Source organism: Symphodus melops (assembly GCF_947650265.1).
Source record: "Symphodus melops genome assembly, chromosome: 11".
NCBI classification, from domain to species: Eukaryota; Metazoa; Chordata; class Actinopteri; order Labriformes; family Labridae; genus Symphodus; species Symphodus melops.
In genome coordinates, this window is record NC_136701.1 from 3,895,934 (window position 1) to 3,921,473 (window position 25,540).

At 40.5% G+C, this 25,540-nt stretch overlaps 1 protein-coding gene across 2 annotated transcripts in view; it reads left to right on the forward strand.

Moving 5' to 3' along the window:
- Positions 1-6,077: 6,077 nt before the first annotated feature.
- tspoap1 (TSPO associated protein 1) overlaps positions 6,078-25,540 on the forward strand; it is a 64,525-nt gene continuing 45,062 nt past the window's right edge. Inside the window, exons 1-2 of one of the 2 annotated variants that reach the window (XM_079355938.1) lie at positions 6,078-6,307; positions 7,578-8,581. In XM_079355938.1, the coding sequence (XP_079212064.1) occupies positions 7,724-8,581 (858 nt within the window). In that variant the 5' untranslated portion in view covers positions 6,078-6,307; positions 7,578-7,723. The remainder of the gene's footprint in view (positions 6,308-7,577; positions 8,582-25,540) is intronic. The other variant, XM_079355939.1, reaches the window with a different exon arrangement.

Genomic DNA, 25,540 nt, shown 5'->3' on the forward strand with positions numbered 1-25,540 from the left:
GATGAGGCAGGAAAGTCTCTATCACTCTCCTCGTTTAAGGTCTGTCATCTGCTTAACCCTGGACTATAAATACCCGGGTCCAGTGACAGAGAACACGTAAAACAATAAATACCACAGCATTATATGTTAATATTCTAACGCCCTGTACCTGTCTGCGCTGTCTAAAAGAAGCAGGAGGGGTCAAACAACAACAAAGACAAAACAAAAGAGCATGGAAGCTAACCCTTCACTGGTACCCCTGCATCTCCAGTTTCAGGTAGCGCTCACAGAAGGTGCGGTCTTGCTCATCTCTGCACAAACTCGCAGAGGGACGCAGGGCTGGGGCTCAGCTCAGTCCTGTGTCTGTCTGTCAGTCTATGTGTGTGTGTGTGTGTGTGTGTGTGTGTGTGTGTGTGTGTTTGTGTGTGCATAGGTCTCTCTCACACAGCCTAAACTGAAATGCAAAAGACATTACAATGATGATTGGGTTAATCAGACGATGAAGTAGTTTGTGGAAAGCTTTAAAAGTATTAAAACCGGACAGTTCAAGTAAAGTGCAAGACTGGAAACTGACAAATGATACCAGATCCACCAGTGACGGACACATGAACTGGTTTTCTGCACATTGTCTAAGTCTTGTAAATGCTCTCAGTGTGGATTTAATTTCACAAAAGTCAAAGTAGTATTTGTTATAATATTTAACTTCTAGATCCTAACTTTGCATCCCTAAAGAGAAGTACTCCATGTTCCTTTGTTCCTCCTTGTCACAGTTGTTAAGTTGTTTCCAAACGAGTCTTCAGTGTATCATGTGTTGGTAATATTTCAGACATACAAGATTTCCCTCTGTTCTTTCAATTGCATGGGTCCTCAGATGGAAAAGCCCGGGGCCTCTCTGAAGTGTTCAGCAATTGCTTCTGAATGCTAATCCTTCCTGGGACCGTGGCGAAACGTGCAGGCTGACTGTGGCTCTTGACAGGCTTTTTTCAAGGACCAATTCAGGAGTCATTCCTTCGGGTCAGGTGAATTAGGGGTTGAGCAAAAAATACAAAGATTAGATTAGATTACACTAATCTGAACCCCCAGGTTACTGAGAAAATACAACACGACACAGCATCAATAATAGATTTAGCAGATCTTTGTCTTGTCCTGAATACTTGTGGTGGTGTTTACATTTTTTTGGAAAAAACTATTAAAACCTCCAGGATACCATGAGTAGTTCTGATGTCAAGATCACATCAATGGAGACCAAGACAAGACCAAGACATTTAGGAATTACATTATATTATAATATGATTTATTATAGGGATCGAGACCAATACACGCAATTCCTTACCGATGGACTGGGATGTGTCGTAGCTTAAAGCTAACTCGCTTTTTTATGTCTCAGTGCTTGGGACATATCTTTCTGCTGCCTTCTTTGGGGTGCTGGTGTGTAATCTGTGTGTAATGCCTTCATATGCACAGTGAAGCTCCTATCACTTGTATTGAAGAGGAGCTAATGTGCCACTTATTATGAGATTCAATGGAAGTCCAGCACTTACTTTCAATCTTCTTTTTAAATAATTTTGCTGGGCTTTTAAAGGAAACAGGACTATGATTGTGAAGTTTTGGCAGGTTCATGTCCAATGCGCTCACAACAAGTATTCCCAGCAGCCCTAAGGCAAACAATAATGTGGCAAGTGGGCAGGAGCGCTTAGACTGACCTTGTTGCTTTGAATCTAAAAGTCTTCAAAGTCTTTTTAAAGTGTTTCTTCCCTATTTTCCTGATAACTTGGAGAAATCATATTACTCATTTTTCATCATTTTATTTATTAAATATTGGCAAATAAGGATTTCTTGATAACAATTTTTTTTAGCTTGACTTCATTCGTCGGCACTCTCTGTATCAGCTATTCCTGCATGAGTTTAATATTTCATAGGTAACAAGAAAGGAAATAAAATGTAATGTTTAAACTGATCTTCGCTGCTGTTCAGTAGGCGAAATAAAATGAGAAAACTAAACGTCTGCACTCACAAAAGGCCTGCAGGAAGAATGACTTCAGGTAGAAAAGTAACCTCATCTCCCTGGTGCCGCTGTTCCAAGCATAGACATTGACAATGTCTGCCGGTCTCGCGGGAAATTATGAAGTCACCATGAAAATGTTTTGTCAGCCTGTTAATGATTTGTTGAAGACAACCTTCACCTGTGTTCCTTGTAGTCTGTTTTACATAACTCAAAAGTGACGTGGCAGCAAGTATTCTCATAAGCCTGCAATATGATGTTGTTTTGTAATGGTCTACCTGAATGCTGTTATCTTTGGTTACGGGGGTCTTGAGATTTAACCTGACCCAGATAGCACAGAGTGACATCCTTCCACCTTTGTCTTATTCAGTTTTTTTTCAATAGGTCATGAAGGCTGGAAGTATTGTGTATCACAAGTGTTGAACTCTCTGACACAATTCTGCCAATATACAGTACATGTCAACACTTAAAGAGCATATTGCAGGTTAAAAAAAAGTTGAGATTAACACTTCATGTTGTCAGATAAGGGCTGTAGAATAAGTACATCAATTTTCTGTATATTCTTCAACACATAAGTGCTCTAATTTAGAGGAGAAAGTGGCTGTTTTTAGCGTAGCTGTTTAGAACTCGCTTTTTTTCAACAACGCCTTCTAATAAATGTTCATTGAGACCAGATCGATCTTGGGGTTCTTTTTTAAATAGATCTTCTCACTCTTTATTTTCACTCTTTGGTAATGGGAAAAATTACACAACAGTGTGTATATGTGCCTTTCTGTGCTTCTGCAGCCAGGCTCTAGTTGACACTCAAAGAACTGCATGATTTTAAAATTCAACATTGTGGTTATGTTAGAGGCTGCTGCTTGGTCTAAAGGGATGGGTGATGTGTTTCCTGTCTTTGGCCCATATTTTACTTTCTGGTCCTCCATTGGCTCACGTTATAAGTTGCACTTTGCTGCGCTTGCTTGAATCAATAATTTGATAATTGAAAAGGCAACATGAATGACTTTCAAAATAAAGCTCAGCTTGAGCCAACATTTTTACTGATGTTTTCAGTTACAAAATGCTGCTTGCATCACATATTTTAGTATACCTGCACTGACGTTCATTTACTGCTCTGTGTGTCAAATAAAGTTTTTGGAATTGAATATGCTTCCTGTGTATTATGTCTGGTGTAAGTTAGTTTTACAACCTTTCATTTGCAGCTCCATGTCCCATGCTGACAGAGCAGGGTGTTGCCATCGCATGATAGGAAGTCCACTGAGTCGTGATGATAAAGACGAGGTTCAAAAGAGTCTGACATAAAAGATTGTAAGCGAGCACCAGACCGCCTGTGGTTGTTGGGCGTGGGGGAATGAAATATGGGAATTTTTAAAAAAAATAATGTAACACTACAAATTACTGATGGTAATCCATCATGCAGAGTCTAAGTTGAGGACAAAACGTTACTGGCCTCAAAAGACACCTGACTCTGGTTAACTCAGACGACACCACGGAGAGTTGAAAATTAAATAAAAGATAAAGATATCAATATCAATTTCACACACAAAAGAAAAAGATGATTTGCACAAATTGGGTATAAGTTTGTGTGGTAGGGCTTACACATGACACTATACTGAGTTAGTCCAAGAAATGCAAAGGCCATATGTTCCAGAGCATAGAAACATGTTGTCATAGCCCCTTCTCAACCGGAGGAACTATTTGGAGGACAGGGCATGCTGAATATCTCTGATTAGTCTGGCACAGCAGAGTTTTAGATCATCCACTGTGTTTAAAATACTTGTTCCCCTACCTTTACTTTCAAGATTGGTACATGTCAAAATGATGTTTAAAATCTGTCGCCAGTGGTAAAACCAAAGAGTGTAGCGCTGTACTTAGACTGAACTTTATTGATCCTTTTGGGATGACTCCCTTAGGGAAGTTTAGGTTTCCAGCAGCATATAAGGCAAACATAAAATGTAGCAGATAACAGAAAAGTAACAATATAAAGAATAAGATAGAATAAATAATAAAACTCAGTTGAAAAAAAGAAAAAATATACAAAATATGCATAGAAAAAAGCAAGAAATATACAAAATAAGGCTAAACAATGATTATTGGGATTATTGCACTTTGGGTGAGATTATTGCACTGTAGGCTTCAAGACAGGAGCAGTCATTTTATTCAGTGTAAAGCAATACTGTAGCCTGGACAATCATTTATCTGTTTGGCACCCTTAGACAGGATTTGTTCCTAAAAAGTTATTAGTTAAACATAAAATGTGTGAGCTATAAGACAGATCCTGACCATTCCATATATCTTAGTATTAGTATATAGTATAGTATATTATCTACAATGAGTGAACAATGCAGCATTAAAGGGTTCAATGTTCTTTCATGGGAAAATCTTTTATACAGTATTGAGTCATTTGGGGGTTTACCATCAGTTTAAGTTAAACTAAGAAGGAATATTATTTCTGCAGATGTAAAACTTTCTGTTGGAGGTAAACAGTGTTGAATGATCAAGGCGCTGTAGCAGAGAGGCTCTCTCTCTCCTTCTGTTTCACCCAACAATCTACCACATGTGACGAGCAGACAGAGATGGAAATGAGACAGGGAGCAGCCCAAGGACACCCTAAAAACACGCAGCTGAGTCTCTCTCCATTTTTTTTGTCTATTTCTGTTTCCCAAACAAACAATTAAAGGTTCTTCCACTGTAGAAAAACAAACACTGATTTCTGATTTGGTTGTTTGTTTTTATGGCTACCAACCAGCGGTCAAACATGGAGTAGTATGCCTTTTTTGTTGGATTATGGCAACCTGATATTGAAAAGGTATGTACATACCTCCGAGGATTTATACATTTCAATAACACTGCGTTTGCCAAACAAGAAAATCTCAGGAAGCATGACCCAGGCTCATCTGACACAGAACATTCCTGTTGATAATATCATCATGCGGATGGAACATTTGGGATTGTAAGGGAAAATACAACATGAGACATAAAATTGTCAGTTGTTTTTGTAAAATAGCAGATAATCCACTTCTTAGTAACTAAACAAGTGTGCGAGTGTGACCCCCTAATCTGTCACTCCCAGGACAGGTTTAGAATAACAGCTGAGGTCAGAGAATGTACTTTTATCAACCTTACAAACCTCAGCTATACATTTTAAGCAGGCATATATATACCACCTGATGAATGGACAAACTCTACATCTAAACAATATACTATTTTCATACTATTTTCATTTAAATTGACATTGTCAGCAACTACATTAGTATCAGGGCCATCTTTTTTCTGTGCATACAATGTGGGGGGCTGGACTTGAAAATATGCTTGCACGTAGGCTTGACAGCTGTCAAGCTTAACGTGCAGCAGTTGGTAATGCTGGTATTACAGCCTTGTGATTTAATTTATGTTTATAATTTAATCACAGATATCATTTATAGTCTGGGGGCTAGATAGGAACCAAACAAAACCAATTTACGAGTGTCAGTGTGCTTCTCTGTCAACTACTGTTTTTTTGTTTGTTTTTTTTGTCATTGACATATACTTCATCTGTTGTTTGTTTATATGCATGGTCTGGGTGGACAATGAAATGGAATGGGGAAAAAGTTTTCTGAGTCTAAAATAAACACTTAAAAAAGATTAAGAAGATTAAATTCGTAGTTGCCCCTAATCAGGGCGTCAATTTTAAAAGGTTACCACTTCTGCAGTACTAGCCTTTCGCCACTAGTGGTCATCAGTGATCCTTAAAGTCTTGTTAGATTTGTGATGCCTTCAAGGTATGTCCTCAATATTTGGTTAGGTTTAGGAATGCTGTATGGCACAAGTGAAGGATAATGTACGTATCACCCTTTATTTATTTATTTTAGAGAAAGCAAGGGGAGGTTGCAGGTCTTTTGCTCTACAATTAATAGTTTGTCACCCTGTATTAGATAAGTGGATGTGCGAACTCTTTAAAAAGTAAAATTATATTAAATTATATTATAAGATTTTAAATTAAGATATTTCTACTAAAAAACAAAAAGGGGGAGGGGGTGGGTCTGAAATCGCATGCGCTGTACATTACGTTACAGTATTACAACAAGTCTTTATAAGTTAACTGCCGACTCGGAGCGGCTGTAAACGCATCACAGTGACGCGTCGCTGGACGTGTGCTCGTGAATGTGACACCGCTGACTGACAGATAAACAAACCCCCTCCTGCGTGGACCCTTAAACGGTCAACGTTACCCCTCTCGGTGTCGGTACACAGTTTATTAAACTAAAAAAAAAGTACCTCGGTTGAAAGAGGAAGACTTGATTGATGAAACGTAAAATAAAAGCTTTGAGTGATTCCAGCTAAGAGGTGAGTTTCACGAGCTGTTGCTAGGAAACTTAACCGTTAACCGTTAGCTTAAAACTCGTTGACAGGACGTTGGTAGCAAACCGTTACACGCTGTACCACTGTTACATGAAGTTTTTAAAAACACTTTAGTACATTTATAGCTGCTACTTCACCATGTAAAGGCTGGCTAATTTAGCCTAGTTAATTAGCTAATTACCAAAGCCCCCCATCCTCTGTATCGTGACCCGTGTTCCCAGCTCCCATATGGGCAGCGCGGTGTTCGAACCATCGACTGTAAATACTTGAATGTTTAAATGGAGCAGAGAAAAGATAACAGTTCAGTAGTTCACTTGTTGCGTCCTCAGCTGGCTGCTCCTAAACTCCATTAATGTATGTACTGACTGAATAAAGACAGTCTGTTGTATTCTCTAGTTCCTCCACACATACATGTGCTTTATATGTTCATAAAGCCAGGTTTAGATGTCAGGTATACATTGAGTCTTGATTTGCTTTGCTTGTGAAAAGACCTGTAAACTACACTTTTACGTGTATTTTCTCGAACAGATATTGCAAAAATATGCCTTGGGCTGAGAGAGAGTTAGCTCATTATTTTGAGATCTGCAAACACAAGCATGTTCATTGTGTCTGCTGTCCAACATGTCAGGGGACTTCAGCAGGCTGTTACATTGTGACATTTTTAATTTCTCTCCAGAAAAAAATATCAAGATCTGATTACTGGTCTATATCGCCTAGCCCGAGTGACTTCCTTTTTCTTCTTTGGCTTCCAAATCCTCTATCCAATATATGATCAATTCATTAACCAACTGTTCTTTCAGCATGGTGAAAACTAGGGCCAGACCGATGAGACTTTTTTGAGACCATTATAGATACTGATTAATGAACAGGTGAAAAAAGATTACCAACATGGTGGCAGAAACAGCGTTTTGTTGATTTGAGCTTTTCTAATTTGTATGTGCACACATTTTACATAATAATGTCATGTAGAGGTTCTCAGACAGCATCTTTTTTTCAAATAAATAACTTTTAAAGAATATTCAACAACAGCACAAATTGTCCCAAACATTGTTCTCTTCATTATATGTTTTGTAAAAAGAAGTTGTATGAATCAGATGCAGTAATATTTTTTTTGATAAGACTCATTCTTGAAGATAAATCGGTCTGGCTCTGCTGGAAACAATGCATTCCTTTAACCACATTCATCTAATGTTTTTGCCAAAAAACTGACCATTTCTCACTTTGTCTCCCACCCGCTACTCTCCCATCTTTCCAGCGACCTGGTGTGATAATTGCATGCTGCCTGTCTTCTAATCACCCATCACACCCTTGCACATCCGTTTAGTTCTGATGCATTGCCCTTTTTTCAATATGCATATGTCCAGCCGTTCCTTGCATGTTGTGCTGTGACTGTTTGGCATCATGAGGAAAGACAGGGATAACCCTCTGGCACTGTCATCCAAGAAACCATGCCAGGGCCAGACAGACTTTGAGCGAGAGCTGGAGAGGCTGCGTGCTGACCTGGAGCTAGAGAAAATCCGAACACAGCAGGCCCATGGACTCTTCTGTGTGGAACTTAGGCACCTACGGGAGGAAGCAGAGAAGGAGCAGCAGAGGATTGTGAGGGAGCTGACAGTTCGGCGAGGGTGCCAAACGTACAGGCAATCTAACAGACTCTGGAGTCTGTTGGCTAAAGAGCTGAACGTTCAAGACATTGGACAGTACACTGAGTCCACATGGAAAGAAGCTTTTTGTTTGTATGGTGGAGGAACATACTCAAAGCTGGACCAGTTGCTGCCGTTGCCGTGTGGGAAGATAAACGATGAGCAGGCAGGACGTAAATTGCATCAAAAGCAGGAAATTGAGCTACAAAAGGCCATCTTTCTCTGCCACCTGCTAGAGGCCCATGTTAGAGTGTTACAGGGGAAAAAAAGAGCAGGACACTCCAGCACAATAACTCAGGCAGAGAGCTGTAGTTTCTGTCAGAAAAAGCCTCTCCTGACCTGGTCCAGGGCCCGACAGCAGAAATACCTGAGTGTCTCCAACTTTCCAAGGAAGAGAACAAAACAGGATCAGAGGGGGCAGCCTTTAGGGAGGGCGCCCAGCACAGCTGACCCCTGCACCACTGCTGCAGTCCTGGACACTTGTCGGAGCAGCACTCTGAAAATTTGTCACCTTCCCGACACTCCCCATGCAGGTTGGGACGGCCAGCCCCGCCACGGCTCTGAGTCCTCTCTGCACAGGTCACCGCCCTCCAAATGCATGGACAGAAACATGGAGGTAAGCTGGACTATTTTGAATTCTATAGATATCTTTTACTGATAGCAGTTCCAGTTAATTCAAAAACTGCACAGGTATGTGCTTCAGGACTTTTGTCATCTTGCTCCATAGTCATGTCTCTCCTAAATTGCCGTATTTCCCCTTTGGGATCAACAAAGTAATATCAATCAAGTAATATCTTGTCATATAGAATCCTGAACTCAGAGGGTTTTGTGTTGTGTAAATGTATTCTACGGTTACTCCAGGTGCCTTGTTTACTGAAAGAGGAAACTTTACTTCACTAAACTTCACTTTCGCCATTAATTATGTCTAGAGCACCTTTGAGTAGCTTTGTAAGATGTGTGGCTCAAAAACCTCCTTATTTATCTGATACTGGCCTCCTTGAATACCCTCAGTTCAGCTTCTGCCTGAAAAACTTTGTTTTGGCTGGAGTCTTTTTCAAGCCCCCTTTCAACGTGCCCACCTTCCTCTGATTCGCCATGACCACCTCTGTGGAGCGAGCGTGTCTGATGACTTTGCTTCATGCTTTGCTCTAATCCTTCGACAAGTTCTCGTCATGTTTCGTTCAGAGCAGCAGGACACCACATCCTGGGATAATGCCAACAATCTTTCTTTCAAACTTTGCAGAGGTTTTGTTTGGACATCCAACACAATATTTAAACAAAAATGAGTCGAACATTTTCATTAAAGGTGCTGTTTGTAACTTTTAAAGATACTGCGTTTATAGCGATACCACATGGTCGTCAGACAACCTGAACTTGTAAACTGTTGCTCGTCATACATGCTCACATGTACACAAACGAGCATTCACATCGTGCCTGAAACACTGGATATCCACCAGCATAATGTCCCCAGAGGAGGTAAGTTCAAGGTTCAAGGTTCAAGGTTCAAGGTTTTCTTTATTGTCAATTCCAAAATATGTCAGACATACAGTGAAATCAAAAATTACGTTTCCCCCCTCCCCACGGTGCAATGTAGATTTAAAAAAAAAGGTACGGTAAATAAAATAAAACAAGGTAAAATAAGATACATAATATTTACATTAATAAAACCTAAATGTGCAAAAAGTACAAAGTTAAATGGAGTATAAAACAAGATTAGAAGAAAAGTGAAACTTGTGCATGCTTGCAATGTGTAATAAGTGTCCAGGGTTCTGTTTCAATGTTCAAACAGGAGGAGGTTCCAATGGTCAGTGTTCATGGGGGCAGAGGGGAGGGAAGGGAGTTCAGCTTCCTGACAGCTTGGTGGAAGAAGCTGTTTCTCAGTCTGGTAGAGCCGGCCCGCAGGCTGCGGTACCGTCTCCCCGATGGCAGGAGGCTGAAGAGGCTGTGTGAGGGGTGGGTGGGGTCACTCACAATGCGGGTTGCTTTGCGGGTGAGGCGGGTGGTCATACACATGTGAGAGTCTGTAAAGGAGTCTGTGTGTCTCATTCTCTATCCGACAAACGACGGCCTCTGCCTGAGAGCAGGAGTGTGTGATGAGTTAGTGAGAGCTCCGAGGATGGATAGAAGTGTGTGGAAGGGGCGGCCTCTCGCTGTGCAGGTGAAGACCGGGAGTGTGTGATGAATTTGCAGTTTGTACTGTTGATTGCTGTCAGTGGAGCGGAGTGAGGAAGACGTTGAGAATGAACATGAAATGACAGGCTGGAGCTTTAGTTTTATACAGACGGCAACAAAAGTGAACAGTGATCTCAATTGACTTTTTTACATCAGTTAAAAGTTTTCTAATTAGTGAGTGATTAAAAAAACTGTTTATACATGTTAAAAGTTCCAAGTCTATATGTACAAGTCAAAATCTATATGTAACTTGTAGCTATTAATAAATGATTTGGCTGTTAGGTAGTTCGCCCGACAGCCATGCTGTATCGCAGTATTTTTAAAAGTTTCAAATAGCCTCTTTAAACTCGATTGTTTAATTTGTATAGCTATGGTGATATTTTTCCCTAAACTACTAATTAAAAAGTGTAATTTTGCATTTGGTTTTCCTGCTGAATTGACCATCAAAATATAAAATTGAGATTTGTAAATGAACTTGTCATCTTGTCAATCTTCTTCAAAGATTAGCTTTAATAATGGATCTTAGTTGGAAGTTATTGTGACTTCTGAGTTGATAATATCAACACATGATTTGATACTGGACATATTGTTAGTAGTGTAAGTGGCTTAATCAAGTGGATACAGGATATTTTACTACTATATAACTCCTCTGTTTGAGTTTGGCTTAGTACATTTAATCAAAGTGTATTTCATTGTTTCATTATTTAGACAAAGAGCATACCCTAATACAACATATTCATATCTCATGCAGCAGTTTTCTTTTAGCCGTGCATATAAAGATTTTAAGCCTGGTGAAGGCAGACGAGCAGGAGAGAGAGGACAGCTATGCAGGCTGAGTGGAGGGGGGCGGTAGCATGTGTGGGTGTGGGTGGATGTGTTTATGCCTCTTGTTGGATTGGCAGAAGTGGGTCAGTGTGGTTCGTCTTTTAAATTTTGGATCCTGTTTTTATGTAAGGAGATGAATTATTCATCAAAGTGTCAACTGTCTCAACAGGAGTGCCTACTTGCCAAACATCAGTCATTGATGCATGTTAGACATCCTTGAAAGCCCTCAGATTGTTTAGAAACCTGCAAGAAAATCCTATATTTTATAAAGGTTTTCCTTTGTAAGAGTGTGTTTACATCGACTTGAGGATCCAAATATGCTGTTGATGTGTTTATTCACGGACACATCATATCCTGACTTCATGAACCGAGAATCAAAAGAACCTGGGCTTCTTTTTAAATGCAGAGTGACACATCAACTCTTTATGAATCATCTTTGTGTCTGAATGAGGGTTTCTGTGACAACACAGTCAGATAACTGCAAGTTCCTTTGAATTTAGTCAAAAACATGTAAGCGAGATTTGAAGTCAATCCCAGTGAACTGATGGATGAGTAAAACTCTGTGTGACAGGCATGGTGCTGATGAAGCCATGCTCTCTGCTCTTGTATGCTCGGTGAGATTTTTCCTATGTGTCGTGTACGACGTGATGACAACACTTACTGGTGATGGTGGTCATTTTGTTGTTGGTTGGATGTTTAGCTGTTTTACTCTGTTCGAGGTCAGAGGCTAAATTTTACCGGTCAAATGAGCTAAAGCAGTCGTAAACAGATCGACGTGGAAGTGACAGAAGAAGCAGCAGAGTCCTCGATGTGATGCTATAATGAGAATATTTGACTTCATATGAATGTTACGCGTGGTTCAACAGAATCTGAACTACAGAGTGGAGAAGAACATACTGGAGAACAGGAAACAGAATGCAGCAGTTTAATTACATGCACTGAGATCATAGAGGTGGCGTGCAGACAGTCTATGGTCGTGCAGCGATCACAGGGCATACACGTCATTATATCCTGCTGCGTTCTCACATCAGCTCACTCTGACTCTGCAGAATAAATACGAGGAGGCTGGAGGAGAAACTCCAGATAAAGTCTGAGTTATGAAATCAGCTGTTTGCATTTACACAATGCAAGAATTCCGAAGTTGTGCAGGTATGAACATGGTGTTAGTGTTGACTCCACCTAACATCGCAGAAAAATGACCAGAAAGGAAAATTAAAGTGAAATGTCTGATTTTGCCTTGCACACAGCGTTGAGTGTTGTGACCTTTTAAGGAACAGCAGGTAGACAGCTCGGCTTTAACAAAGCATCCCCACGTTAAAGCCTCATGTTTTGTGAGTACAACAGAGCAGGCACAACATATCAGAAATACATTTGAGCTGCTCTAAATGAGTGAGGAATAAGCTGGAAACAAGATGAGTGACTGAAACACGATCACGTCATTTTTCTTGAAGCAGTGGCCACTGTTTTTGTTTGCAAGGCCAGAGTGCTGCTGCTCGCGTCAACATGACTTCCTTTTTCTTCTTGAGTTAATTATCGTTTCTCAACTTGCCATTAGAGATGCAATGATCCGACACCCCTGATCGTTGTGCAGCACTCTGACCTTATTGTAGCTGTGGGCCATCACATGACCCTTCCACTTTAATACAGTTCCCCTCTTCAATACCTTTATCAATCAATGCTCAGTGTTTAAGGTTACATTTACTCAGCTGCAGCTTCATGTTACCTTACAATGAATCCCGTGCACTGATATATGCACATTGTAAATGTTGGAAAATTACAATATTGGCTTTGTTTGATTCTTAAAATCAGCCTGAGGGCTGAAATGTTTAATTTGGTGGGAAAGTTGGCTCTAATGCATTCATTTCAAACCGTAGAATCTACATTCACAAAGCTCTACAAGAAGTCATATTTTTGCATTGATGCCAGACTTGCATGCCGTACTCCAAACAGATCGAGGCTCTTTCCTGCCGCTGCATATTGCTCGACATGACTGTATACTGTAATACAATTCAATGGCACCCAAGTCTGCTACTAAAACAAAGTTTGGATGATGTAGGCTATTGAATGAAAAATGATGCACAATTTCCTAACCAGCAGTCAATCTAACACATACATTACTAACATTACTGACATGAGCTAGTTTAACTTTCTTTATTAGTCAGTTCACACTGCTGAACATTTCCTTTGATTACACCTGTTAGGGATTTTACTTATCACAAGGTTAGAGGAGGTAAAAAGAAGACGACTATAAAATGTTTGTTTTCCTCATTCTTGAGAAATGTAATTCATGTGGAAAGTTTAGTGACTGAGTCAGTGACTCTTATTCTTATTTTCTGTGTGTCCCAAACTGTGTCTTCAAATGAGGAAAGGGAGTTTCAGGTATGCTGTTCCTGATCTGGGGGAGCTGCTCTCCTTAAATCTTCTTAAAAGTAGATTGAAGGTGTTGGTGAAAAGTACTTCAGGTTGTAGATGCTTTGATTGATGACTTTTCTGCTCTGTGACTCAGGACACGTTAATCTGTGTTTGTTTTATGTCTGGAACGTGTTAATGTGCTGCCCGACCCGGACACTGTAAATGAGGTTTTTATCAATAGAAATGTTCTAAGTAGGCTCGGCTGTAGCTGGTTCCTATAACTGTGAAGTATTGTCCTGCTGCTGCCCATTTAAAATATAGCTGACAGACGTTGCTCAGAGGCGGGCACAACACTGATCTTGATCCCTCCTCGAAGGTTTCACTTTGGAATGTATTACTTAAAGGTTGTAATTGCTCTCAGTGATATTCGTTTTATCCATAGAATTTCAATAAGGCGTACATGCCGGTTTAAACAGATTTAAAAAAGACAGTCACAGCAATAGTGGGCTCTTAAAATGGTTTACCTACATAGAAATGTAAAGCTTTGTGTTTTAGTAAGAATTAAACACCATCAAAAATCTCTTGGTCCAACTAACTCTTCTCGAGTATATGAGCAGATCACTGCTCATTTAGGGGATTTATGAAGCGACTACTGCTTCTTTCGTCATAATTAGTCAGAGTAGGTCTAAATGTCAAGTTAATAGGTTAACCAGAATTAAGTTGTGATGTGGTTTGTCTTTTATAGCAGCAGACTACAGCTTTACCTTTTGTAAGTGTTTGTTTTCTAAGGATAAATTAGGAAAACGTTCATCAACTTGTCAGACATCTGCAGTAAAACATTTAAATGAGTCTGGACTGGACACACTTGCTCCCCTGCCTGCTCCTGCAGCCTCCGCTGTGTTGCAGTGTGCACTGCCTCTTGAACGATCAATAGGCAGGCAACATCATTCCAGCGTCATCTCCATGGAAACGAGCCCTAGTCGCGGTTATGATTGGGCCCCGTCTCAAAGCCTGCCTTTTTGTGATAGGATGAGGGGAAGCAGTTCTCCCTACCCCCTCCTCCCAGCGACACTCACCGTCTTACACACACACACACACATTTTTCTCTTCGTCCTCTTTCTTCACCTTTTTGACGCTGTAACTGAGACGGGATTAAGCAGACTGTCGAGTCCTATTGAATCTGGATGAAATGCTTTTTGACACAGATACATCAATAGAGAGACCTACGGCTGAAAAGTCAACATGCCACCCACATCTGAGCCTCACTGAGAGAACGGGGTCTGGACTGGAGACCTGTTAGTGGGATCGCGGTCTTGTTTTTTCTTCCCATCGCACGTCTCTTCTTGTTTGCTATTTCACTTGGGCCTGCACGCGCCTGTTAAGCCATTCTTTGGACAAGAAGTCGACTGACTCCCGTTTCAGGAAATCTTTTTGTGACAAACATCAGATGACAGGGCATTAAGGCATGAAAAAACTGGCCATGTTCACTGTGGTTAGCAGGACTCTGAATCTGAAACACAAACCACAGGATGTTCAAGAATGCTACCAGGGCGATCACATTCACTAAATTGCCTCCATAAGCGAAAGCCGAGGATCTTTAATCTTCTTTTGGAAGTGGTTGTCCTCATTTTAGAAACAGAATGCCGCAGAGGGAGGAAAGAGGTACTTCATGACTGCTGATTTATCTCGAACTCGTTTCTCGTATATATATATGGCAAACATCTTGCTGTGACACCTTCAGTTGTGCTGGTTTTGTTTTGCCTAAACCCTCACTTTATAGGGATTTGCACATTTGAGGCTTGACGTTGGATTTTTGACAATCATGGCTACAACAGTTCTTGGCCTGGTTTCAGATACCTCACCTTAGCTGTGAGAAAACTCTCCTTTTTATGATCTGATGGAAAGAGAAAGGACAATGACTTAATCTTGATTTTGCCACAGCTGATCCCTGTTACTCTCCAACAATTGAAAAGTCTGTGATGGCTCTGTCTCAGTTGGACACATTATTCGGTCGTATTGATCCCATCCATGCTGTGTGACTTTGACCTAAAGTGATGTATGACCTGTGCACTCAGCCCAAGCAGCCCGAGCCTGCACTGGCACCCGCAGAGATGGAGGGCCATGAAGTGGCCGACTCTCAGCAGGAGTTTAGGAAGTCAGAAGAGCAAGATAACAAGCAAAATGGGCTCCCAGAAAAGGCACCAACCACGGCCAATATGACTTCTACATCACTGTTGGGAAAAAGGCACCATTCTCTTTATGCAAATCTGAATGGTTTCGAGGCAGAAGGTATACGCAAGGTAGGTGTGGAACTTTTTGAGAGTCTCCCAGTACCATTCGTAATGGTTGACATGTAAAAGTCCTTGACGTATACAGGAGCCATCCTGTAGTCTTTCTAATAACTAATCAAACCTTTATTTGTACTTTGAACAACCGTTAATGTGACCTTCATTGAAAGTTTGGCTGAAATACAAATGATTACAATAAACTAGATATTACAGTTGCGCACTGAAATGAAGTGATTTGCGATCAAATCTTTGATCTTGAGAGCGCGTTGTCAATCATTGAAGCACTAAAACTGGAAGGGGATTTTCCAAGTTCAGAGTAAACACACAGGACTTGTAGCAAGAGTGTTCGTCGAGCTTTTGTGAAAGCTTGTGAACCTCCAGAAAAGTTTACAGGCAAAAAAGATTTTTATCACGCCTCTTTGGCAAACATCAACAACGTGATGAGTGTTTTCTGTGGTAGAGCAGAGTGGTACACAGCGTTTGGCACTTCCAGAGTGGAATGTTTGTAGATTATTTTATCATAATTTAAAGAAAGACTTGTTCATTTCATTACACTCATACAATTAAGCAGGAAGTTGATCTGTTTACACACAAAACTGTTTTTCAGATACTGTTTTACAGTATGATTTATATTTTGCTGCACTAAGTGTGCATAGCTGTAGATTGTGAAAAATAATATGACTTTGCCTGGAAAAAGAAGCCTTTTGTTTTGCTCACATGATATCTGAGCGAAGGTTGATCGGGTCATTCTGAAGGCAGTAAGAGGATGTTGTGCTTTTTTGACAGTGAGCTGTACAGAGTCAGCAGATCAGAAAAGAATAGTATCCTCTGCATAAAAGTATAATTAGTCAGTTACAGAAGAGACAATGTTATTGTTGTTAATTGTCAATAAAGACAAAGATTAGTTTATAAAGTGTTGTGTAAAAAATTAATCAATAGTCTTCATCAAATCATAAAATCAAAATTTTCAAAGTTGAAAACAATATTCAGAGAAACGTAGAGTATCCGGAGTCTATAGGATATGTCTGAAAAGATGTACTGGTAGTTGTATTTTACATTTCTGCTGGATTATACACACTAAATATTATAACACTAAACTTGTGTGTGGCTTGTTCTAAACACCATCTCTGGAATATTGCTGCAGCGGATGTGTTTAGAAGAGACAGTTGGCAGGTTATTCTGCTGAGCGGTGACCTTGTTCACTATTTCACACCTCTGTGTACGCTGATAGGGTGTGCAGAACAGCCACTTACTGTTAGCCAATTGAAAATCAATGAGATTTCCATAGAACATATGGATGCCAATTTGACATAGAGTGAAGACACCATTATAAGGAGTGATCACCATCCTTCTCTGGAAATGTTATCTTAAAGTTTCAACTAAAAGTACAACAGGGCTTGTTTTTTATTTTGCAAAAACCCTACAAACACAGTCGGTTTGATGCAAGTACATAAATGATAAATAATGCAAATACAGCTTTAAAAGGTGAAACAGGGCAAATGATTTCTCCATCCACAACTAAAATAATCCATTATTTAAAGGCATTTTTTATCTTTTGTTTGCTGGTTTGAATTTATCCACTAAACAAGGCTACATTTCACGATTTAACCTCAGTGGTAATCTGCGTGCAACAAAGCCTTCTGTTCCAACCCACCCCCACAATTCATTACCCAACCACAACAATAACAGTGTAGTAAAAACCTTGAATGAAGTGTCAACAACAACATGAGAGAAAATCTGCTGCGAGAGAAGCTGGGAAAGGAAGCATTAAGTGATGCATCGGAATAAACATTTGGCTGTTTTGGACCAGTGGGGGACTGCTGTAGTGCTTTTTCACAGGGGGCTGTCACTCAGATTGTTCATAATTACTTCATTATTTATAGTGGAAGTACCATGATCTTCCTTTTGTTTTTCCTATCATCACTTCTACCCATGATTGATGATGGTGCTTGGTGTGTGTCCGTGTTTGTACTGCAGGAGGAATTTTAATGAATATAATTATTCTCAGAAATGCTTCATAAGGAGAGTGAAAGCAGCATGGAAGAAGCATGTAGTGTAGGGCAGAATGGAATAGAATAGAGGGAAAGTGGGTGAAAGTGAAGCTGAAAATGGTCACAAGCTCTACAAATTCCCTGATGAATTGGCTGGGTTATAAATGGAGTAGAAGATGGCTGGTTTTGCTGTGAAGGTTGTTTTACTTTTTCTCATTTTCTCCTTCTTTAATAAGATTTTTATTCAGCAGTATTTAGTCTCTGACTGAACAAAGAGAAAAACCAGAGTCTTCTTAGGAAGACAAGTATGCTCATTGCTGTTTGTGATATATATATATTTTTTGGTTGGGGGGTAGCGCCTGAAACGATTATTTTGCTGGCCTAGTTAACAATGCAGGAGAGTTTGGTTTTGTGTTTGGTGGTGATGGAGTTGTACCAGGTTGAAATACGATAACTGAGGATGGATTCAATAAGTGATTGGCAAACCAGAGTTACAAGAGAGACCTCTAATGTAAGACATATGTGCTTTAAAATAAGGCTTGAGGATGTTGATCTGTTGATTTGAGTATCCAGTGGACGAGGTCGTATCTGTCAATAGAGCCATCATAGATAACCTGTTCTTGCATTTACAGAGAAACTCTGTCTGTGAGTACAGATGAGTAAAGCAGTTGTCAGTGTCGGTGGAGAAGCATGGCGCCTGTGAAGGCTAATGAGCTCGTTGACTGTGTGGTCCTCTGTGATCCGTTAACACCTGTCTGGAAACCACATGGCTGCCTGTTTAATGATTATTAGTTTTACACACCAGGAGTTCCAAATGGAGCTACATAGAGATGATGTGGAAACAAAACGCTGTCTCTCTTCTCACTTATTGTTATTATTGACTGCTCATATGGATGAAATCCCTCCCATGTGTTCATGAAGCAAAGACAGCCCGTCTGCTATCGTTTGGAAGTGGTCTCTTTCTGGGTCTCTGGAGCTTTGACACACAGTTGAGCTTTTATAGCTGCTCAGTCTGTAAATGAACAAAGTTATTCTTGATGCTTTTTTATTTCCTGGCTACGGTGGCAGTGTTTCAAGAATGCTTGTTTTAGCTCTCACAAAACTCTAAAGCGTCTCTGTTTATAATTGGGTGCTTCTCTTCATATAGGGGAACCTCCTCTTGGCTTAATACTGTGGGTCCTCTCCTGCCGTGTCAAGTAACCAAAACATTAGACCCAAACGTCACTCAATCTGACAAGAGCCTTGGATTTACCGCCCGCAAATATTGACTTTGTTACCCTGTCAAAGAAATCTTTCATGCTGTGATCATCAAAACATAGCTGATGGTCAGCAACAATCCTGGACAGCTGTTTCACCCATCTAAAAGTAGCTATATAAAAAGTGTAAAAAGCAGTCGTGATGCCAGTTGGATAACTAATCTATTGCTGCATGTAGAGTTGTGGGTGTTACACACGCTGTCGTGGGGTCATGAAAGAGGTGATTCTAAAAAGATGAATAAGTAGAGAAAGAGTCTTTTGGCTTGAAATACCACTTGTTAATAAATCTTTTGAACGGGAGCCAGTGTGCTGGTACTTACCACCATGCAGCGTGGGCCGAGGGAATTTGTTAAATAGATAGTAATGTCAATGTGTCAGCAAGTAAATAGCCAACCAACAAAACAGCACTTTAGTCTATATAAGTTTAGTAAATATTGACCATTATTCATCCCAGCATGCAATCTGAACACGTCTTGTGTTTTCTTACTAACAGCCCACTCCCACTGGAGCAGCTGCAACCCCATAATATGATGGGCTTTTTATCACTATCTCTTAATATTCTATTAATAGACTGATCAGATGCACTGTATTCTACAATGTCAAATAGCAATACAGTTGAAATAAATACTTCCTGTTGCTGTGGCTCCTTTTTAGCTCCAACATCTTATTTGTATGTATGTGTGTGCACGTGTGTATGATGTTGGAGTGTTGTTTCTGGCTAGCCGTGTAGTGACTTGTGAATAATTTATGGAGCAGTGAGAGGGGGGTCTCTGGAGTGTTGGTCTCCTGCATGTACCAGCCCAAACATCTCTGTCTGTCAGTCTGCAGCGAGACACAGACTCTCTCCTGGGAGCAGGGAGCTGAGAGAACCTTACACCGCTCCTTATAGCTCCATATGTGAAGTGCAGAATATATTTCCTCAGGTATTAACTCTAAAGAATCACTCCGAATTGCAATATAACATTGCATCTAACCCTAACCCTATAACATGATGGTTTTTTCTGTATTCAAATTAGTTATTACTGCTGCAGCTCCGACCTTTAGCATATCACCAAAACAAATAATCTACAACCTATTTATTATACTTCATCCTATTTCTGTCATCTGTCCTTTCTCATCATGACAGCCATCACGTGCTCCATAGTCCTTATTAACTAAATGGGTTCTGTTTAAGTGCACAGTTACTGTCATCATTGCACCTCCTAATACACCCATAAACCTAAGTTATGACACCTAATTCACTGTGAAACAATAAACAACACATTCATGACATGGAGTCAAATTGTTTGTGTTAACCTTTGTTGCCGTTTTAAGCTCATCTGAAGCAAAGAGCGTCCAGCTCTCCCTCTGCACATTTACCTCCGAGCCTGAATGCATACTGCTCCATACTTGGCATCCACCAAGAGTTTATCACTGTCTGTGACATTTCTAACCCTTGATTACATGTGGCCCCTCTACAATGGGAAATGCTTTTTGCCTAAAGGAGGAAATGGAGACTCATTTAGTTGAACCACTGAATGTCAGGAAAGGTCGTCGAGGCATTTCATTAGTGGAGTGCCTCTACAACAGATGGGCATTTATTGAATATGACACTGAAGGGGATTGTGGCAGAGACATGTAATTGTGTTCAGACATTTGAATTTGAATGCTGCAACATTGTTGTCAGAGACTTATTGACTGAATCGACCCTCCACCTTGTCGTCCTGGACTCTGTGTGCGTCTGTGTGTACGTGGGTGTGTGCGTATGTGTGTATGCGTGCGAGCGTGTGTTCATCTTCAGGAATTTATCTTCCAAGTGTTTGTTTGCCCAACCAGAATATGAACGTGTCACAAACGTCATCAGCCTCATACCTTAGCTTTGTTCTCGATCAGTGTTTCTCAGTTACTTTCAATAATGGACCTCTTTTGAAATATACTTTAAAGTAACTATATGGAGGGAGTATTGTTACTTCTCCTCCTCTTAGAAATTGTGCATGTATTGCAGATCAAGGCGGTGAAGGCGACAAAGACGATGTGTGAAGCTGAACAACCGTGTCGACTGACAGTGTTCAGGAACATTATGAGCATCTCTGACTCTGCTAGCGTCTACACTAAAGCCTTGTGTTAGCAAACTGTTAGCATGTAGAGTATGTCTGTGTATTCACCTGTTACCATGACAACTACTGTATAGGCCGTGGCTGAATGACTACATTGAAGAGGGTCGTTTATTATATTTATTATATCGTGTTAGATGACTTTCTGCAGCCGGTGAAGCTGCTGAACATCAGACAACAATGGCAGGATAACGATACAGCCTAATTCAGAGTGTTTTCAGAGTAAAACTATCCAAATACTTTATTGGCTGTTTGTTTTAATAGTGCATTAATAAGCCAAGCAGCGTTTTGTATTGAAGAAAGTACTTGAATGCTTCCTCCTCCCACTGAAAGAAGCCACATGATGCCTGTTCCCCATGAAGATGACATATGTGGTTTGAGACGTTAAATGTTAAACAGATTCAGTAAAATACATTTTAAGTATGTCTTTTGTGTTGGGGCATTAATTAAATTGTTGCTGCTCGTGTGAGAGCAGAGCGGGTCAGGGGCTTTTATGCATATGTAATTTACTTTGACAAGATAAAGGGTTATTTTCCTCTGAAGCTCTCTGGGTTCAGCCTGTGGAGGGTGGAGGGAGAAACAAATCATCTTCCTCTTTTCTGCTGACACTGCTTTAAGCAGAATCATTTTGCACCCCCTCCTTCTGTTCATCTTTTAACTTTTGAAAGAGCCAGATGTTCTCTGTATGTCTGACACCTTATTAGAGCCTCGGGGGGATGGTGACATTTGAATTTATGGACTTAAAGATGATGGGGCAGCCATGCCTGTGTAGATTTGAAATACGTAGTGTGGTAGTGTTGTTCTTGTAATAACAGCTAAGACACAAGCTCCAGGTTGTCATAGACGCATGATCAGTATGCTGAGACATAATGGTATACTTTATGATGTGAAAAGATCAAGTGTTGATTTCCCATATTTAAAGCAGACAGAGACTCATATATAGATCTCAATGCCACTTGTTTCCAATATTTTCACCCCTGTAAATGTTACATTCAGGAGCGCATAAACACTGTGTAGACTATGTACACATTAAAGAACAAACAGTAACACGCAGTCCCGGACAGCACAAGTCATCTCTGCACAAATGCAGGAGAGGTTGTGGAGGAGGTGGAAGAGGTAGTTTGCTGGACGCCTGAGGGGAGCAAAGGGGTGTCGAGTGCTGATTCTTTGTTCTCCAACGCTGCAGAAGAGACCCCCTAATCTGTCACCATCGTGTACCCTGGGGGAGACGAGTCGTGATAAATACAGGAGGGGATCGGAGAGGACACTTAAGAGGGCTGCTTCATGACTTATATATGAGTATAGGCAGAGAGAAGCTGCTTATAGAACACCTCTGGCCACAAACAGCTTTGTGTGTAGTTTTTTAAAGGATCATACAGTATGTCTGGGTTCTTGCACTATAAATGGCAGCCTCTATGCTCTCTTTAAATACGTGTTTTAACGTCACAGACCTCAAGTTCGTTTAAGCACTTGGCAGAGTGTTTGTTTATTGCTATGTTGTGAAGGTTGGATATTCCTTCCTTGATGATAGCAGAGGTGGAAGACAACATCACAGAGAAGATTATATAAAGGAATGATTTGGCTTCGGCTATAAATATTTATGAGCATTTTCACAGAGTAAAACTGGACTACATCCAAAGCCTTCCTTTTTTTAAGGTTTATTTTTATTCTTTTTACACCTTCATTTAGAGATAGGACAGTGGATAGAGTCAAAAATCGATAAAAGAGAGAGAGTGAGGAAAGACAGAGGAAAGGAACCACAGGTCAGATTTAAACTGCCTGATGGTGGGACTACAGCCTGCGTACTTAAGGCGTGCGCACTAACCACTAGACTACAAATGCCGCCGCAGCCTTTTGTGGTGTCGGCTAAGGATGTTTGACAGCAGAGTACACTTCATTAGAAAAATCACTGATGTTGGAGAGAGAGAGAGAGAGATAAAGAGAGTCATTGATTTGTCTCTAAAATGTCATGCTTCACTGATACTGTGAGGTCCATTAGTATCCACTTCATGTCCACTGTGGGAGGGGGGGTCGCTCTCATTCTCTGCTCATCATAGGTTCAGTTCCTCGCCTCTGCTTGAGATTAAAGAGGTTAACAGGAGTTGTTCCTCTGACCATGTGGGGTTTATGAGGAGGCCTTTCCCCTTCCATTATTGCTTTGAGCAGACAAAGCTCCGATTAATTAAGGCACATTTCCAGACTCAGCAGACTGAATCTTTTATGCAAGTCCTCTGAGAATCACTAGTGGAGGCGGTCCAGCAGCAAGCGATCGCAGGCTGCTCATTTTTAAAAATAGTTCTGATTTATTTCTGAACAGCCACGGTGAAACAGTAAGATAATCATAACCTCAAAGTTTTAATATCTGAGAAAATATAGGACATATCCTGGTGCCTCTATAAAGGAAGCAGCTCACAGATTTCATATTGCAATGAAAAGAGTGATTACTGTATTCCATTCATGAAATCTGTTAATGCTTATTTGACATCTGCAAGAAACAGTAAATTATCCGACTTCAGCAAAAGTTAGATTTGTGCTGTTTTGGTGGAAATTAAGGAGACGGAAAGAGCATTAGCAACTAACTTCCAAATATTTTCCAGTGTTCTGTCCCAGTAAGTCCCAGTGACGGTAGGTTGTAATTAGTGGTGTACTACTGATGTGTTGCTTAAGTAGTAGACCCCGTTATTGCATTAAAACTGTTTTTTAAAGTCTTGACATCAGTCTTAAATTGAAGGTGTGATACTGTCACTTCATTCAGACCTTTATGATCATTTGTTTTTGTCGTGTGTGTGTTTGCAGACATGCATGTCTTTGTCTTTGTCTTTGTCTCACAGCCTCCTCGGAGGCTCCTTGTATGGTGGGGGATTTCTAGCTGTCAGATAAAAATGCTGAGGATGGTGTTTCTGTGAAACCAGCCTGTAGACATTTTCATATGCCTTACAAAAGCTTGCCGTGGATCCTACACAAAAGGATAATCTGGCTCTGAGACCTTATGAATATGTAAGAAGAAGTCTGCCAAGGACATCTTATGATCTATTCAAATGCTTGTTGATAGGTAACTTAAATCCCTCTTTGTGCCGTAAATACAACATCTGCTTTAAATAGAAAGCACTTTGTTATCAGTAACCAACCTGCAGTTTAGTCTGCTTTTCATTCTGCCCAATGACCACTAATAATACTTCAAGATATATTCCCACAGTGCTGTGTAGGTACATTTTTTCTTTGACAGTGCTTTTCTGTATCTGCTTGTTGTTTCTTTATTCGCAGCCCAAGTAGGGGGAGGAATTCAAGGAAACCCCCTCAGCCATTTTGATTCAGCCCCCCAGAGACTTTTAAAACAGCAACTAACCCAGATAATCAAGAGGCAATTTAGCTCGCTCTCTTCAAAGTCCTCTGTGCTGTCAGCTTGTTATGTTTCTCCTTTGTTTTAGTGTATGACTAGAGTTTGACCTCTGAAGGATCCTCTAAGATAAATGGCACTAAAGTGACTGCATTGCTTTGGTTGCATTACTAACAAGGTCAGTAACATATGTCGGGGCTGGAACGACCTGCTGTGTTGCCAAACTGTGACAGGCTGTGATGCCTGAGTCTGCCCTTCAGAGAGAGTCCTTCTAACAGGCTCAGACTGCAGGAGTTTTAGGCACATTTACCGTTCTATCAGTACTTTGAGGGGTACAACAATAGCCAATCGGAGAGAAGAATATAATGAGAGAGAGCAGCAGACAGTTTAGCTGAACAACTCTTATTAAAGCCTTTGGGGTTAATTGCAGTGTGCACATATTTCTATTATACGTTTCAGTTAAATTCCTCCTGTTCTTCCTGAGTCGACCACACTGACCGTTTTTCCTCTGGACTTGTTAAACCTTCTGTTTGTGTTGTTTCTTGCTGCAATGCAATAACACAGGAAGCTGTTGTAACCATTCGATCTCTGTTTAGTTTATACGTGAGCTTCTTCTGGAACATAGATGTGTGATGTTGTTCTTCTGATGTGCACTCTGTAACTCAGTTTTTTTTTATTCAGTTAGGATTTGAAGATCGCTGTGATAGGAGCCAATCTCTCAGGCCTCGTTTACACTACACCTCCAAATCTGATTTTTAGCACATCCAGATTGTTTGAGTTTGTTTTTTGCCAGTCTGGACACAAAAAGCCCCATGAGATCTGATTTTTCCAAATCTGATTTAAACCACATACGCAGGGGGTTTCGAATTTGAAAGACCTCTGAAGACCACCGTAAGAGGTCAAACTGTGGGACGTGTAAAAAGTTACAAATACCACGGCACAGTCATCGACAGTTAACTGAACTTTGAGGCAGACTGTGAAGCTGTGCGTAAAAAAGGACACAGCGTTTGTACTGCCTGAGGAAACTGCTCTCCTTCCACTTACTTTAGAGTGCTGAGTCTGGTTAGAGTTTCTGCTTAATCCAGAATCCCTGAACATCAGACAGTGACAGAGGATATTCTGCTCCTTTTGAAATGAGGACTCCCACCAATAAAGTTACCTCACCTTCACCTTGTATAACATCTCTCCTGAGGTAAAGAAAGCAAACAAAGAAATCATCGACATTGTGATGCAGAAGATGTCTTTCTCTGCACATACACCA